General features: G+C 41.7%; 1 protein-coding gene across 2 annotated transcripts in view; it reads left to right on the forward strand.

The window, feature by feature from the left end:
- Nhe1 (Na[+]/H[+] hydrogen exchanger 1) overlaps positions 1-18,323 on the forward strand; it is a 236,014-nt gene that overhangs the window by 209,094 nt on the left and 8,597 nt on the right. For both annotated transcript variants that reach the window (XM_068353486.1, XM_068353487.1), the window contains exon 15: positions 17,506-17,649. In XM_068353486.1, coding sequence (XP_068209587.1) covers positions 17,506-17,649 — 144 coding nt within the window. The remainder of the gene's footprint in view (positions 1-17,505; positions 17,650-18,323) is intronic.

Consider the following 18,323-nt stretch of genomic DNA (forward strand, 5'->3'; position numbering starts at 1 on the left):
GTACTTGTACGTAGCAAAGCAGGAAAACAATTTGAGAGAGAGAGAGAGAGAGAGAGAGAGAGAGAGAGAGAGAGAGAGAGAGAGAGAGAGAGAGAGAGATTGTTTTACGTACGTAAATGTAAATTTTAAAACAAAAAAAATATGATAGGTTACAACATGTAGACTTTTAAAACCTTCCCTTTAACTTAATGCATACAGTACGTACATTACTAAACTATAAAACAGGTTAAAGTAAAAAATAAAGATTGTTACTGTACTCACCACGAAAGAAGTTCAAGAAAAACTTGAATGACGATGGCGATGAATTTGCTGCACAGTAGAAATGATGATGATGAAGCTGATGATGTGTTCTACTGTGCAGTCAATGATAGTATTTTACGTCTCTTCAGACGGAGGGTGTCTTTTCCTGGGACACCTCTTCAACTTCTTCAATTTCTTCCGAAGGCGTACTAGCAGGAGGAACTGGCTCTTTTTTGCGAGGCTGAAAAAACATTGTGATCGGAAGTTGTTGCCGCTGCTTCTTTTTTCGATCCAAGAGCATCCTGTAGGGAGTCCGTGATGTCATCAACCTTGTTGCAGAATTGCATCGAGCGAACCATATCGTCGTCCCACTCTTGCAACATTTCTTTCGCCCTCCTTCATATGGTTGCAGAACTTGGCGAGCCGTTCTAATGTTAAGCCCGTTTCTTCGACATTTTCTTGGGGTCTCTTCCTGGGTACCCTCACTCTCTTCCTCACCTTGCCGATTTCGTCAGGTCTTCGAGGTCTGCGTCAGTTAGGGGCTGGGAATGGCAGTCCAACAACTCGTCGACGTCTTCAGTCGTCATGTCGCCAAACCCGTCACCCCCAATTATGGCAGCCAACTGCACAGATTTCCGTATTGCAGAGTGTTGGATTTCCGACGGAGTAAATCCCTTGTCGTCGTAAACAATATCGGGCCACAGCTTCTTCCAGCTCGCATTTACGGTTGCAGGTTTCATCTCTTGAAGTGCCTTTTGAATATTCTGCAGGCACGTGGCTATGGTGTACTGCCGCCAGTACGCCTTCAAGTTGAAGTCTTCATCCTCGTCATCTTGGGCAGCATCCACACACGCAACGAGGTCCGCCAAGGTATTCTTCGTGTAGAGGGCCTTGAACGCCCTGATAACCCCCTGGTCCATTGGGTTGAATTAATGACGTGGTGTTGGGTGGCAGGAACCTCAACCTGAACGCCCTCACGCGACAGGTCAGTTGCGTGTCCACCAGCGTTATCCATAAGGAGAAGGATCTTGAATGGCAAGCCCTTCTCTAAGAGATATTCATGGACTTGCGGGATGAAACACTGGTGGAACCAGTTGGAGGTCAGCATCTTCGTAATCCATGCTTTTGAGATTATGCATCCAGTACACGGGAAGGAGATTCTTATTTTTGTTTTTCAAAGCGCGAGGATTTTTCGACTTATAAATAAGCCCCGGCTTTAACAAAAATCCAGCAGCATTGCCACACATCACGAGGGTAACGCGATCCTTGAATGCCTTAAAGCCAGAGGCTTTGGCTTCCTCTTTGAACAGGAAAGTTCGCGACGGCATTCTCTTCCAAAACAAGCCGGTTTCATCCATATTAAACACTTGTTCCGGCTTGTATCCACCTTCAGCGATAATGTTCTTGAAAGTCTGGTTCACGTAAGTTTCAGCAGCGGCAGTGTCAGCGGAAGCAGACTCCCCATGCAGGGAAACGCTTTTCAGGGCGAAGCGTTTCTGAAACTTCGCGAACCATCCTTTGCTGGCGGAAAAACGTTGTTTCTGACGCTGGGAATCAGTGGAGGTCCCTGGTTGAGGATCATCTACATCATCATCTTCTTCAGCATGGTCGCCATCGTCGTCATGAGGTTCCTTTGCCGCAAAATTCTCATACAAGCTCAAAGCCTTTGTTCGGATGGTGTTCGTATCCAACGCTATGTTCTTCTTCCGACAGTCGGCAATCCACACAGCTAAAGCACCTTCCATGCGTACGATCGTTTTATTACGCGTTGTAACGACTCGCTTCGCTGATCTGCTAAAGGTGATTGCAGCAGTCTTTCTAATGTTCGCCTCGTCCTTCTTGATGTAGCGAACGGTGGATTCGTTGATGCCAAAATGGCGGCCGGCGGCCGCGTAACTTCTACCATCTTTTAACATGTCGAGAAGCGTAACCTTCTCAGCTATCGTCATCATTCTTCGGTGGCGTTTAGGCTCACTACCAGCCTTACTAGAAGCAGAACGCTTGGGAGCCATTGTAACAGAAAGTTCAACAAAAAGTTCAACTTAAAACAGTCGCACACAGCACAGATTAAACTTCACAAAGTTAAGAACGTCTACTCAGCAATACGCGGAAAGAGAAAGTGAACGATGCAGCCCCGCGAGAACTGTGATGCTGCGGGTAGAAGATGCGGGCAAAACACCAATCACAGGCTAGATAACAAAACTTGAGTTTTGATTCGTCATCTATCAGCGCTTGAACCAATCACAACCCGTCTTACAGTACATGGTGCGTTGGTTACTCATAGAAGATGCCCCGCGCATACTGAACGTACGTAGATTAAGTACAATACCGTAATAATAATAAATAATGATAATAGTACTGTACAGTAATAATAATAATAATAATGATTAATAATAATAACAATAATAATTTTATTAACAACAACAATAATAATAATAATAACAATAATAATAAAAATTTACGTACGTACGCTATTTTACGCCTCTCTCTCTCTCTCTCTCTCTCTCTCTCTCTTTCTCTCTCTCTCTCTCTCGTACGCTTACAGTACTTATTCGAAATGTGATTTTTGCAACAAAGAATATTATTGGATGCAGTACTGTACTACGTACGTATACATACAAAAGATTCATGGAAAAGAAGCACATCCATTACAGTACACACCATTCTAATATGGTATGACTGCATCTGATTTGCGTTTCATGTTCGATTTAATTTTACTACGTACTGAATTATCGTATGATCACATTCTCTTTTCGTGTTTTATTTCTTTCTGTGCTGAATTATATATCATATGTAATGCAATGAACAATCAGTAAGAGCAGATATTACTAATTACAGTATTAATGGAATTACAGGTAACAAAATATCGTATTTGGTTATCTTCAGATTTCGCGGTATTTTCGAATTTTCCGGAAAATCCGCGATATGTATATATATATGGGTTATGGGAAAACCCCGCGAAGTGGTGAATCCGCGATTGTCGAACCGCGAAGTAGCGAGGGTTCACTGTAATGTTAATATTGTTTTGTAACATTTATTATAAGTCACCGTATTTAGGGCTACCAATATACTTAGAAAGACAATAGATTATATACATTTTGTAGTGCTTGACTCGCAGACTTTGAACAGCTTCGCATATACAGAAAATTTATTTAAAAAAAATAGCGATCGCAGAAAAGGGGAATTGTATAATTCGAACACGCATAATTCCGGACCCTACTGTATGACATTACTGTTATTTGTCATATCCACTAAGTTTGGAACTAACTTAGTGCTTCCTGCCCCTGCAGGGAAATTGTTGACTTCGACTATAAGGTTTCAAAGTTTGTCATTCTGTTGGAACAGGATGGAACTTTGTAGAGATTACCAGGTTGTTCTTTCAGAGATTTTACTTACGAGAATTTTATTTTAGGAAAAATAAAAGGCTCTGGACAATTCTATTCATACTCTTTAAGGGCGAATAAGACGCAGATACATTTATATGTCTTTTTATTTTTATAGATAAAATATAAAACAATTTAAAATGTATCATTAGAAAGAATCTAGCCTACATATCTAAACATCTTGGTATATATATTTTATAACCTGTAAGGGAAGAAAATACATATATAGTTCATTGGTAAATGCCACTCAATTTTGTGAAATTAACTGTTTGATTTCACTTAGATGTTGGATATGTTTCAACACTGTACAAATGTTCACACGACACTGGTGTTATTGGTTAGATTCTTCACCTATATAGAACAGTCCACAAATCACCATAGTGATTTTCATTAAAAGGTATTACACTTGAAGGTGCTAATACCTGTTCACCCAATACACTGTTAAGTCCCAAAACAGTCTACTGTTCATCGCAGCACTAGACAACAGGTTTTATAACACTATCTGCCGCCACCACAAAGTGTTTTATCTCATGCACTTGCTTCACATAATGTTTATAGAAGACTCTGAATGATTTCCAACCCGTATATGAGCTGAGTGTATCAAAGTCCTTATGTTGAAAGAAGTTCAACGAGGAAGCAACTTTTCTAGGATGGTGACCTGCGGATGTACTATCAGGTTCCGCTCTGCGAATAAAGTAGGTGAATTTTGCCCTCAATTGTTTTAGGGATAGGTTCGATCCTGAGGTTTTGCCTCGGAAGAGCTGTCCCTCCTTGAAGTCTGAAGTTCTTCGAAGATAGATCTTAAGACACTCTACTGGACATAGAGAGACATCTTCCTTCAGAGGGCAGATTCTCTAAGGACCCCACCTTTTGGTGGGCAGCTTGTTTTGGTGAGAAAGGTAGGATCGGGAAAGAGATTCAGTTCTCCCTCTTCTGTGAACTGAATATGGCCTTCGTTTCTGGATAAGGCCACTATTTCACTAACTCTAGCCCCTGAGGCTATACCGAACAGGAATATCACTTTCTGGAGAGGGAGGGCTCAACCTTCCGGACTCACCAGTGGTAGCTTATACACCCCCCCCCCGGAACCCCCCCAAGCGGCGGCGCGAGCCCTAAACCACGCCCCCTTGGGCGGAGTTACCAGGGACGAGCGGGTTGACTCGGCAATGGAAGTCACATTTCTGAAGTTGACTTCGGCACAGAACGTTCTCCTCTTTTCCCTCCCGCTGCTCTCAACATATATTTGCTGGTTTTCATTATTCTGCACTCAGTAACCAGAGTAATATCTCGGCCCACGGCTTAATTATGGCTAGGCAAATTCTTACCTCCGTGGAGGTGCATCGGCTTAACGAAGACTCCAGCGAAGAGGAGAACGTAATCGGTAACGAAAAACGAACACAATCGACTGCAGGAAGTGATATGCCTTCTAATTCTGATATTGTAAATATGTTACTCCAACAGAATCAAACTCTCATGAAAATTATTCAGAAAAGGTAAGGTTTTAAATTCTGTTTACAACGAAAACGTCATATGGAAAGCAGCTGATTTAGACTCATGACGTCACAAATGCAAATGGCGGCCCCCATACGTAAGTTTGTTATGATTTAAATGCTTAGAGCAGGCATTTCCGAACATAGCGTAAGTAGCTTGAGCAAAGCATGTGCATGATTACAACACGAATAATTGGAGTAAACAAACTAAATACTCCAATTTATATATATAACAAAATTATAACTAGGTATACAAAACAAAAGCACGCAGCTTAATAGGCAGTAGGCTAGACCACAGGTAAGTTCGAGTTTACATTTCTCGCTTTAAACCTATCGACACTAGCCTAGGCCCTGGGGGGCGATCTGATAAGGGTTACATATGAGGCAGGTCTAGATTATTAATAATAACAGATATAAACTTATCATTCACTTAAATATGGCACTGAATTAACCTAAGATGGCTATTTGAGTCGTGAACCCCATTGCCTGACTTCAGCCTTGTAGGTCCGCTGTTGTCCATATTTACTATACCTGTTGAACAAACATTTAAATTAATCTATGGTAAATAATTCACTGATATTAAACATTCATCTCGGCAGAAGTGGTTCACCTGCTAAGAAGAATGAGGCTCCCCCTCCTACTAAGCGCTCAAGACGATCACCTGAATTACCTGAAAGTGCAAATTTAGACCTCTTTTCCTTTTATAATAATGGAGATGAAAGTGATTATGAGGATTTCAACCTTCTTACCTTCCATAAACCCATTCCTTCATATATTTCCACCAATTTCAAAGCTGAACCATCTTTTCATAGAGAAGGGAAAATTCAATTGAATAATTCACTAGTAGCATTAACTTTCAGTGAAGGCCATAGTGATAACCGTGATAAATTCTTTGTTAGTAGTCAAAATAAGGAGTTCTCAGACTTTTTTAAATTAATTAATACTCCAAAGTTGAGTTTCTGGCCTGAAGGTAAGGTATTTGATGACAGCTACAAGAGAAAATTTTTTTATGACATAGAAAATATTAAAATGAGTATTTCTGCCTTTCAAGGGCATGCAGCACTGGCACACATTGTATACCCCTCCAAAGTAAATGACATTGATTTTTTGTCCAAGATTATTATTGGTCCCCTAAGAAGGAGCATAGACCTCATACAAAATTTGATAAGAAATTTCAGAAGCAGAGCACTTCCTAGATACCTCAAGGAAGAGATAAGAGATCTTATAATCAAAGCAGACATTAAAGAAGTTTGGAATTTAACTGAAGACCAAAAATCAGCCATTGCTGCCTGCTTTCACAAGGGTCCCCTCCTCAGAGGAGGGGCAGCAAACTTCAGGGGTAGGAAATTCAACCTTGGGGGCAGATTTCAGGGAAGAAGGTTCAGTTTCCTGAAAGGTAACCCTAACTTTAGATTCAAGTCTCAGCCGCTTAGAAGAGGTAATAGGCGAGGTGGGTACAGGGGGGGGGGAGGTCACAAAATGGACAAGCTAATAGTTCAGGAGTCAGAGAAAAGAAAGACCCTAGAAATTGAGCCATGCTCCGCACCAGTTCAAAGAGAGATTTTTTCAGCACCAGTATTTTATGCACCAGTTGATAACGATGTTTACTCTGCACCAGTTAATAATGAGCTTTGCTCAGCACCAGTTAATGAGCTTTGCTCAGCACCAGTTAATAACGAGCTTTGCTCAGCACCAGTTAATAACGAGCTTTGCTCAGCACCAGTTAATAACGAGCTTTGCTCAGCACCAGTTGTTAATGAGCTTTGCTCAGCACCAGATAATAACGAGCTTTGCTCTGCACCAGACCATCATGACATTGGGCCAAATGCTATAAATCAAGATAGAAGTAAAGAGACCTTGCCTTTGGCCTCAAACCCAATGAATAACTCCTCCCAGAGCCCCCCAGAGAATAGGATAGGTAAGTCATTACTAAAGAATATTGGTAGTTGGAGAAAGCTTCCTAATGCCTCTTTTGCTTGTAAAATTATCAATGAAGGGGTGAGAATTCCATTTAATAATAAACTAAAAGCCCAGAGGTCATTAAAAAGAACAGGTAAAGATAGATTTTATTCAATTAACAAGCGTAAAATATTGGAAAGAGAATGTGACAAACTGCTAAAACTAGGTGTCATAGAGCAGATCCCCAGAACTTCCTTTTACTACTCCAACCACATATTTTATAAATTAAAACCAGATGGAACAGTACGACTAATCTTTGACATGAAGGTGCTCAACACCATGATTAAAAAACCTTCTTTTACCATGCTCAAGGCCAATACTATATTTCCCTATCTACATCTAAACTCTTGGGCCTGCAAACTAGATTTAAAAGATGCTTATTGGCACATTCCATTACATGCAAGTAGCCAGAAATTTCTAACCTTCAAACTAGGTAAAAGGAAGTTCAAATGGACTGTGATACCCTTTGGACTAAAGACAGCACCTTATATTTTTTCAAAGATAATGTACACGGTGATCAAGTATATTAGAACTTCATATAACATCTTAATATTCAATTATCTGAATGACATTCTTATATTAGCAAAAGATTATTTAAAATGTAAAAATCACATTCAGCTAGTCATTAAGATCTTGTCAGACTTAGGATGGAATATCCCACTTAAAAAATCTACAATTGAACCGACTCAAAGAATTGAATTTTTAGGAGTGCATTACAATATGATTAGGAAAACTATGAATCCCAGTGGGAAAAACATAGAGAAGTGTGTCGAATTGGCCAAAGCTTTCTCCAACTCTGTTAAATCTGACCTGCATTCCTATCAAATGTTAATCGGAGCTTTAAATTTCAGTGCATCCTATACAAGCTTGGGAAGATTCCATCTTAAATATCTCCACAGATACCACAGTTATTTTAATTCAGGGTACAAAATCATTCCCCACACCTTCAAAAAATACCTAAAGCCATGGGAACAGAGACAAATGTACAGAGAGGTTAACATTCCAAAACCACAAATAGATGCAGAACTTTTCACTGGCGCTTCCAACCAGGGTTGGGGAGGTGCATTAGTAATAGCGGGTAATATGCTCTCAATAAATGGAACTTGGACAAATGAAGAATCCTCCCTTCACATCAATGTAAGAGAGTTATTAGCTTGCTTCTATTCTTTGGAACACTTCACCACAAGGTTATACAACAAGGTAGTCTTAATACATGTTGATTCAAAGGTTACTAATTGTTGGCTAAGGAAACAGGGTAGTATCAGAAACAAGTTAGCTCATGAACTGGTCAGGAAAATACTTAGTACCATGAAGGATCACAACATACAGATAAATTCCAGATGGATCAGGGGAGTAAGTAACACCATCGCAGACTCACTTTCCAGGGACCTGGGTTCCATTCACACAGAAACTTCCCTCAGTGACAGTCTATTCTCTTTAATCTGCTCTGACTTCAATTTCACCCCGGAAATAGATCTGTTCTCAAATGGCTTCAATACTAAGTGCAAAAAGTTTTGTTCATCTCTTCCAAACCAAAAAGCCATCAGCAATAATGCACTTACAATTAGCTGGAAGGGATCAACACCTCTCTATGCCTTTCCACCAGGATTCTTACTACACAAAGTAGCTTTTAAAATCTATAAAAAATGCAATAATAATATGCTTTTCTGCACCATATCGCAGGGGACGGAACCATGGATTCCATTAGTGAAGTCAGTCGCGAAGCAACACAAACAATATATTGTGAAGATCGAAGACTACCAGATAGTTCTCAAGGATTGTATCTCACCCTCAGCAAAGCTCCAATCAACCTTGATCGCCTTCAAAATTTAAAGGATCAGCTCCCTAACGTCTTTCCTCCTGAGGTTTGCTCCAAAATTGCTGTCAGCTTGAGGGACAGCTCCTTGCACAAGTATGAAAACCTATATAACATTTTTAAAATTTTCATTCACAAAGAGTATGGAAGAGACAACAAATTCCCCCTGCTAGCAATTATTTTATTTTTCAATCACCTTATAGACAAGGGACTGTCTTACAATACCCTGAAGAGCTACAGAGTAGCTTTAGGTCCTATCTTGTCAGGTTATTTCCCAGGTTACTGTCTTGCAGAAGACAAATATGTCAAAGCAATGATATCGGGAGTTAATAGAAGGAAGCCTAGGAATTCTCACCAGTTCCCTGGCTGGGATCTAGACAAAGTAATCTCGTTTCTCAACACCACAAGAGATAACTCTACCTTACTACTGACACAGAAAACCTTGTTTCTAGTAGCCTTAGCTTGCCCTTTAAGAGCAAATCAATTTAACAATCTCTGCATTTCCAGGAGCACTTTCACCCCAGAACACATTGTCTTACGGAACCACCCTTCCTTCATGGCCAAAAACCAAAAGAACAACTACACGCCAATAGAGATCAGCTTTAGGAAGCTTCCTAACAGACCAAAAATATGTCCAGTCAGACAATTGAACTTCTATTTGGAATACACACAACAAAGTCTGTATGGAAAGAAACATAGACAGGAAAGACCACGTATGGCTAGATGAACACTTCAAGATAATGTCTTTACAAAAAATGAGACAACTTTTTAGGGAGTGCATTTTCAGAGCCGACCCAAATGCAACTAAACAGTCAACGAATTTCCACTCTATAAGGGGTCAAGCTTCATCAAGACTGCTATACAATGGAGTATCTATACAAGAAATCATGTCCAGAATGAATTGGAGAAGCGACTCTGTCTTCAGCTCTTACTATGCTCTCCTCGGCTAACAGGGAGCTTTCGATGCTGTGGTCGCTGGACTTCATCTTCAAGCCCCCTGAAGCATCTGCCTAGCTACCACTGGTGAGTCCGGAAGGTTGAGACCTCCCTCTCCAGAACTGTAAGTTTACTTGTGAACGAAGGTTCTGGAGTGGGAGGTGAGACCTTCCGGACTCAAGGTCTGGGTCACCCTCCAACCCTTCCCCCGTGAGCCGAGGAGACCATGTACTTAGGAGGGAATATTCTAACAACTTCATAATTCAACAGAGTAGGTTATATACAAGAACACACACATACAATCACTATTATTCCACAGAAACCTAACTAACTGGAATCTTTCAATATTCATATCAACCAAGAGAGCACAAGAAGATTGAATTTACTAGTAAAAAAGACCTTTATGTCTAACAATTTGCACCTTCACAGTAATTCCTTCATAACTTGCACAACCAAGGTAAGCTCAACCACTTCTGTGTTATTTTTTGTTCTATTACATCTTCAAAAATGTGACTTCCATTGCCGAGTCAACCCGCTCGTCCCTGGTAACTCCGCCCAAGGGGGCGTGGTTTAGGGCTCGCGCCGCCGCTTTGGGGGGGTTCCGGGGGGGCGGTGTATAAGCTACCACTGGTGAGTCCGGAAGGTCTCACCTCCCACTCCAGAACCTTCGTTCCCAAGTAAACTTACAGTTCTGTGTTAGATCCTTTAAGGTACAATCATCATTGTTCAAATTTGAAGCATAGTGCAAGACTTTGTCCAAGGACCATGATATGGGCGTTGGAAGGGTTGCTGGTTCGAGTCTAGCGCATGCTTTCGGAATGTTATTGAAGATTTCATTTGAAAGGTCCACCTGAAAGGCGTAAAGAAGAGGTCTAGTCAAAACTGACTTACACGCAGTTATTGTGGTGGAAGCTAGGCCTTGTTCATGAAGGTAGATGAAGAAGTAGAGGCAGAAATCTATTGAAATTTCTATCGGTTTCATTGTTTTTATGAAGGAAACCCACTTCTTCCTAGACGATTCGTATTGTCTTCTGATTGACTTTGACTTGTATTCTTCTATAAAGTCGATGTTGTCTTTTGAGATCCCAAACCTTTTCTTGGCTGTTAAAGCAAGAAATTATGAGATGTAGGTTTTTGGTTCTCAAGGATGAAGCGTAGACAGTCAACTTCTGAACCAGTTGGGATAGAACTGGGTTCGGTAGAGGGAACAGCTTCAGTTTCAGTTCTAGAACTAGAGGGAACTAATTGCTTCTGGGCCATTTGGGGGCCACTACTGCTGCTGTTCCCCTGAAAGATCTCAGCTTGTTGAGGACCTCCAGAATGAGGTTTGTTGGTGGGAACAGATAGATGTGATTCCATCTGTTCCAATCGAGGGACATGGCGTCCATCGCTTCTGCCCGAGGGTCCTTGTAAGGGGCTACATATCGAGGTAGTTTCTTGTTGTTGCTCGTTGCGAAGAGGTCGATCTGCAGTTCCGGGACTTTTTCCAAGATGAAGGAGAATGAGTCTGCGTCCAGGGATCATTCTGTCTCTATCGGTTTTTGCCTGGATAGAGCATTTGGCATCACATTGCTGAACCCTTGCAGGTGAACTGCTGATAAGTGTCATCTCTTCTTCCTTGCCAAGCGAAAGATGGCTAACATCACATGATTGATGTGAGGTGATCTCGAGCCTTGTCGGTTCAGACATTTCACTATTACCTCGCTGTCCAAGACCAGCCTGATGTGGGCTGATCTGCGAGGGGATAGTTTCTTCAACATTAGGAAGACTGCCATGGCTTCCAGGATGTTGATGTGAAAGGTCTTGAACTGGTGCGACCAATTCCCTTGCACTTTCCTTTGATGGGAATGACCTCCCCATCTGTGTGAATGACCACTGTTGAGGTGGTTGTAAGGGAATTGTCCTTGTCAGGCTCTTGACCTTTGACCACGGCCTTAGGAGCGTTCACAGTAGGATCGGTGTCAATCTTTGTTGATCTCTTTGAGCGTTTGATGTGTATCTTCTCCAGACTCCTGACGCATCTTTTAGTTGTGCTATTAGCACTGGGTCTGTCACTGCTGCAAACTGGAGAGAGCCCAGTACTCTTTCCTGTTGGCATCTTGAAATCTTGAGTTTCAGTAGTCTCCTGACAGATCCCGCAATCTCTCTCCTCTTCTTCGGTGGAATGGAGAGGCGATGTGACTGCAAGTTCCAATGGATTCCTAACCATTGAAACTCCTGAGCTGGAGATAGGCGAGACTTCTTGTGGTTGATCTTGAAGCCAAGGTGTTCCAGGAACTGAATCACCTTTGTGGCTGCCTGCAGACAAGCTGTCTTGGATGCTGCCCACACCAGCCAGTCGTCCAGGTATGCCGCTACCTGAATGCCTTCTAAGTGCAGCTGTTGGACGACTGTGTCCGCAAGTTTTGTGAATATCCTTGGGTCTATGTTTAGTCTGAAGGGCATGGCTGTGAAGACATATTTTTTCTTCTGTAGCCTGAATTCTAGGTAGGAGGAGAGGGGGCAGCTGACTGGTAGGTGCCAATAAGCATCTGCCAGGTCTATCGAGACTGTGTACGCCCCTTTCGGTAACAAGGTCCTTATGTGTTGCAGTGTTAGCATCCAAAACTTGTTGTTCTCGATGAACTTGTTGAGTGGAGACAAGTCTAGAATGACACTTGAGTTTGTCCAATTCTTTCTTGAGAACACAAAACAGCCTTCCCTGGAATTTGATGGACTTCGTTTTCCTTATTACCTTTTTGTTCAAGAGTTCTGAGGTATATTCTTCCAATAAGGGGGTGGAGTGTTGGAAGAATTGAGGAAACGGGGGTGGAGTTTTGTTCCATTTCCACCCGAGTCCATTCTTGATTAGGCTGTGGGCCCAGGGATCGAAGGTCCAACGATCCCGAAAGTGGAAGAGTCTTCCTCCTACCTGGAGCATCTTATTGCTGAGATGTTCCAGAGGGTTTGCTACCTTGACCACGTCCTCCTCTACCCCTTGAGGGGTTTCTTGAGGAGCCTCTTCTTGAGCCTCTACCTCTAGGGCGAAAGGTAGTTGTGTGCCTCTCAAAGCCTGGATTGAATACAGGCGACTGAGCTACCAGCTGTTGGGGCACCATTTGGAAGGTGGTTTGTGGCTGGGCTACCATTTGGGGCCCTTTGGTCATGGTAACGGTTGGATGCTGTGCAGGCCTGTGAGATACACGTGGCTTCTTTGTCTTCCTGTTCTTCGGTTGGGGACCAGCATCAGAGGATGATTTCCTCTTGGAAGACATGCCCCACTTCTGGAGAAGGTTCCTATTCTCCGTGGCAGCTTTTACAATGAACTCCTAGACCACTTCTTTCGGGAAGAGGTCCTTGACCCAGATACATGAAGTGATCAACTTCCTGGGGTCGTTTTTGACCGTTACATTGGCAAACACATGCTCTCTACAGGCCCTCCTTCACGAAAGTGTACATGTCCTTGACAAGGGTAGCCATGTGAGTCTTTGCTAGGACCATGTACATATCTGGGGTATTGGAAAGGCCTGCACAAATCTCTATACAGTTCTGGAGAGACAGAAAGGCGGCTAGTCTCTCTTTTGTCTTCTGTTCCCTTCTCAAAAGATGTTCTGACAGTTTTGGAAGGTTCTCATTAAACTGTTGACCTGCTATCTCTGGATCCAGTTTAGAGACTGAGAAGGTTAGATGAACCTCGTTTCATTCCTTCTCGCAGGTAGGTAGGAGCAAGGAAGGTAGGATGCTTCTTGCTCAAAGCTGAAACCTTAGAGTTGGTGTAGCCGGCTTTCTTTAAGGTATTGGTTAAGAGAGCCTGTGCCTTGTCATGTTCAAAGATCATGACCTCTTTCGGTTCCGTCTCCTTGCGAGATGCTGGTTCATCCCGCAATCTCACGTAACATTCTGGGTATGCTGATATGTTAGGCCAGAATTGGAGATCTTCGAGGGGTTTGACCCCCATCTTCTCGGAGATGTACAGTTTCCCATTCATCATGGGCATATACTCCGCATACCTCCAGGGGTTGGTTTCGGAGCATTGAGTTAAGTCAGAGACTTTGATAGGCTTATGATAGCCCCTGAGAACGCCCGAGCGTTTCACTTCTCTTACTTCCCTCCTTATCTCCTGTTGTTCCTTGCGGAACGATTCCATCATCTGTCGAAGATGTCCTAGGAGCGCCTCGCTCTTGGCTATCAAAGGTTCAAGATGGAGAGTTGGGGCCGAAGAAGTTGACAGCACAGGTTGATATGCCGTCACAGAAAACTGAGGGTCTTCCGTTATCGTCGATACGGATCCTTCTTCCTCCGTGGGTGGTTGAGCCACCTCTTCTTCAGGATTTTCTTGCAGAAGATCCTTTTTGGTGTCGGTGGACACATCCGACATCCGTTCCTGGTGGATGTCCATGCCTTCAAGTGCCTTATTAATGTCAGCCTCTATCATCAGCTGGATGAAGGGAGGCTTGACCTGTGCCTGAGGCACAACTGCGTCGGAGTGGGCCTTAGGGAATAGAAGGCATCTCATAGCTTCGTTGGGCAGGTAAGGTCCCAGAGAGTTCTTTTGGAACCCTCTTACCCACCTCTGAAGAGTTTCCCTCGCTGTACCCCTTGACTCCGTAGTCTCAGGGATATCTTCACCGAATCCTTTGATCATCAGGGCTGAGCAGACGGTGCAACCCTTCGGATCCCAATACCTCAGGGTTTCAGTTGCGATGGAGCAGGGGACATGAGACCTGCACAGCTTGTGGCCACAAAAGTCCCTACTTTTGTGGTTGCAGAACAGGACTGCACACTTCACCTTAGCCTCCTCCTGTAAGGAAAGAAAGAGTGAAATGAGTATAGGGTAATTTATATCACTGATAAAATTACACATGCATAAAATAGTATAATTTACTATTATTTCTGATAGATTAGGATAGCAAGCTAAAAAAGAAGTAGGAAAGACACATATCTGTGTTTCCTCTCCAGGCAATTGCTGTGACCTCCTACAATATCAATATTTTTAATTTCCTTATTAGGGAAAATACAGAGTGGAATAACTTGTACGTAGAGCCGGAGTCAGTGGATACTAACACTAACTCCACCACTTGTAGAATATTAATACTGAAAGGTAATCATTGGTGTTCCGTTGATCTAGGATTCATCAGAATGTAGATGGAATACTTCACCTCAACATTTTTTAATCGGTCTCAACAATGGACTGTGAAAGGATACACAGAATATGTTGGAAATTTCATACTACTGTATCATTATATACTGTAGTTTTCTAACTGCTGTATTGTTATACTGCAGGAATACTGGCTTCTGTATTGTCTTATACTGTAGTTTTACCAGTATGCTACCAGGTTAGGCTAGTACCTGGCGGCATTAGCTGACAGAGAGAGAGAAAGAATGGAAAGAAGGACTACCATATTATAGTTTCTTACAATAATTGGGAGTGTAGGGACTACTGCCTCTACTACCTTCTTTCCAGAATGAGGATTCAAATGGAAGGGGAGGAATACATTGATTCTAGCTTTCATCCAGCCACAATTTCTGTTGCCGGCTGTACTGCTGGTTACAGGGTTCGTGGTTGGCAGTCCAAGAGAGGACTGAAGAATACTCAAAAGTGTAATGGGTTTCCCACCGGCAGCCATCAGGGCTGGCTCTACCTTTCCCGGAGCTTAGCTTCCGTTAGGGAGATGGTCGAAGCGGCAACCTAACCACTTTTGCAGGAACCCGGCCGGTAACCCAGTCAGCCTGGCAAGCGGGGTGATTGTAAAATTCTGGCCAAAGGATAATTGTGACGGAGGACAGAAGGGGAAGGGAGAGGGTCTTATATTTTACAGGGAAAGGTGGCGGCAGGTATTCCTCCCGGTTTCGGCTGTAAATCAAGAAAGTCTAGCTTCCTATACCGGCGCTGTCATGGGCGGCAGAGGAATGACGATTCCCTAGCCTGAAACATTGCGGGATATAAGACATGTCTTCTAGTCTACAAGGGAGAAAGGTGGCGGCAATTATACTGCCCACTTTCGGTTGTAGACTAGGAAAGCCGAGCAGCTTCCTATGCTGACAACGATGTAACCGGCAGGGAAATGACTATACCACTGTCGGTAACGCTGTTGGCAACAAGACAGAATACCCTTTGTTACTGTCGTGTTTCAAGGCCGGGATACTCGCCGGCAAAGAAGATCGACAGAAAACACTATCCAAGTCAAGCTGGAGTACACTACTCGATGGGTTATCGCCTGGGATGGCGGCACTCAGGCGGAAAGAAGGGTTTATCCTCATTTCTCTAAAAGAGAAGTGTATCGAATTATACTAATAATTCTAGGAGATATTTATATCCGATCAAATTAATGAAAACGATACTAGAGGTTAAACGGGGGATAACGTTACTAAAATATACTAAAACGAGTTAGGCTAGCCTAACCCGAGTCGGGATCTCGGCTACGCTAATACTACCGAGGTCCTATCGCATACGATAGAAACGCTTATTCGGAAGAGGAAATATTACATGTGTAAACCTATCTTCACTAGTATAATTTTGCCTAACTAGCTAGAATTTCGTTATAGCTAAATACCGGGAACGTTGCACTATTAACTAAATAAAGCATTTATGGCGTGGGACAGCGGTCTTAAAATGGCTGCCTCCGGGGATGGCAGTGCTCCACTTAACTCACCTAAATTATGTTAATTTAAGTGTGAGAAGGGAGCTAAAAATTATACACAGGAAAGATTAAATACTCAACTTTCCAGAGGATGAAAATGCTGGAGATTGCATGATAATATTCCTTGAAAATAAGTAACAACACTGAGAGAAGCGTGGGAGAACACCGTGCTTAAATGCTACTTTTAAAAGGAATGATACGCTGTAGGAGTACTGGGAGGGGATCCACCGGGTAACCTTGATAACGGCTCCCCTTCATTTCGCCACTCTTCCCCTACAAAGAGTAAACTCTATTTGGGGTGAAGATTGCCATGTGTCGTATCAAGAAATATGTCCCCTGATTTTATGCGATATCCTTAAACGTTATATTAAGGATACTCGCGGCAGGAGTTGGAATTCTGGAGACCTATGGTTAATTCTCTGGGAGTATCACTGTAGCCAAATTTCCCTTAGAAAGCTGCCTAAAGGAACCTTCCATCAGGACAACATGGCTGAGCCCAAAAAACAGGTTTAACATTTGGAAACTATTACTTAAGATTTTAGGATTTTGGATATGAATTTTTAGAAGTAAGTGAACACAATATTTTATAGTAACAATTTAATAAAACCATTTTAATTCTACCTCCATAATGCCAATTTCTATAATTACTAAATGCATATATCCTTGAATAATTGTATGGTAGGTACTTTTTGTTGGTATAAATACAGTCAAGTAAGTAGTTAGTTTTAAGTGTCAGGGCCAGTTTTTATTTGAAATTATTTATTCATAAGTTATAGCACACGATTAAAATTACTACATTTAATGCTCTAATAAAATGTGTTTGTACTTGGAATTAATTGTTAGCTTATTTAATTATTTGTTACATGATCAGCACCATATTGTTATTTGTAGATAAAAAGATTTATTATTTATCTAAATATTGTTACGTTCTTAATAAAAGCTGTCTTTTTTAAATAGAATTTGGAGAACCACAAGTTAATAATATGTTTAGTGAAATTTGTTGTGATAATCTTATGTAGTTTCACTTACAAGGTTTGACATTTAATACATTCTTCTTACAGGGTCAAGCTGTAGATTCGGAGCATCTTTCTGAATACACTGAAGAAGAGAGTGATACACCCACAGGGCCAAAAGTTAGGGGATTTTTACGGCTAGATCTCTTGTATTTGCGTCCCTTCCTAATACGGAAGGTAACTCATCAAGAGGTAGGTCATATTCTTGATATATGGGTAAATCTAAAAAGTTTTAAAGGTTATGCCAGTCTTTTGTTTCAGGAGATTTTTCAACCATATTTAAATATTGTTGAGAAACCTAGTTGATTTATCTAGTTAATTGGTTCCACTAAGATTGAATATTTTAATGCTTACCTGGGAGTCCTGTACTGATAATTATTTCAATGGAAAAGGTCACCCATGATAAAAATAAAGGATAACTTTTTTATGAAGATGTGTGCAACCCTTTGTCCCTTTTAGTTAAGATACTGTAAAGGAATATCTATTGAGTTAATGATTTCTAATTTTTCCGTGTCATAAGTAAACAGAGAAAAATTGGAACATATATTTGGGAAGGATAATTGGAACTTACATGACTTTCAGATAAGTACTGTATTAAAATATTTTGTTTTATTTTTAAGATTCTGTATTTCAGTGAAACCTCCCTAAAGGTCATGTACCTTGATAGGATATATATCTCAAGTTTTTAAAGTAATTTGTATTTTTCCTAGCTATACAAATCCAAGTCCATTTATGTAGGGATATGTTTTCAGCGTGAGTTGGAATGGAAGTTAAAACTTTCAAGGTACTTAACAATGGGTGGGAGCAAGGGCAAGGACCCCCCACCCTCATACCTGCCAAAGTCTCTTCATTTAAAGGACTCATGT

Source organism: Palaemon carinicauda, chromosome 30 (assembly GCF_036898095.1).
Source record: "Palaemon carinicauda isolate YSFRI2023 chromosome 30, ASM3689809v2, whole genome shotgun sequence".
Classification (NCBI taxonomy): domain Eukaryota; kingdom Metazoa; phylum Arthropoda; class Malacostraca; order Decapoda; family Palaemonidae; genus Palaemon; species Palaemon carinicauda.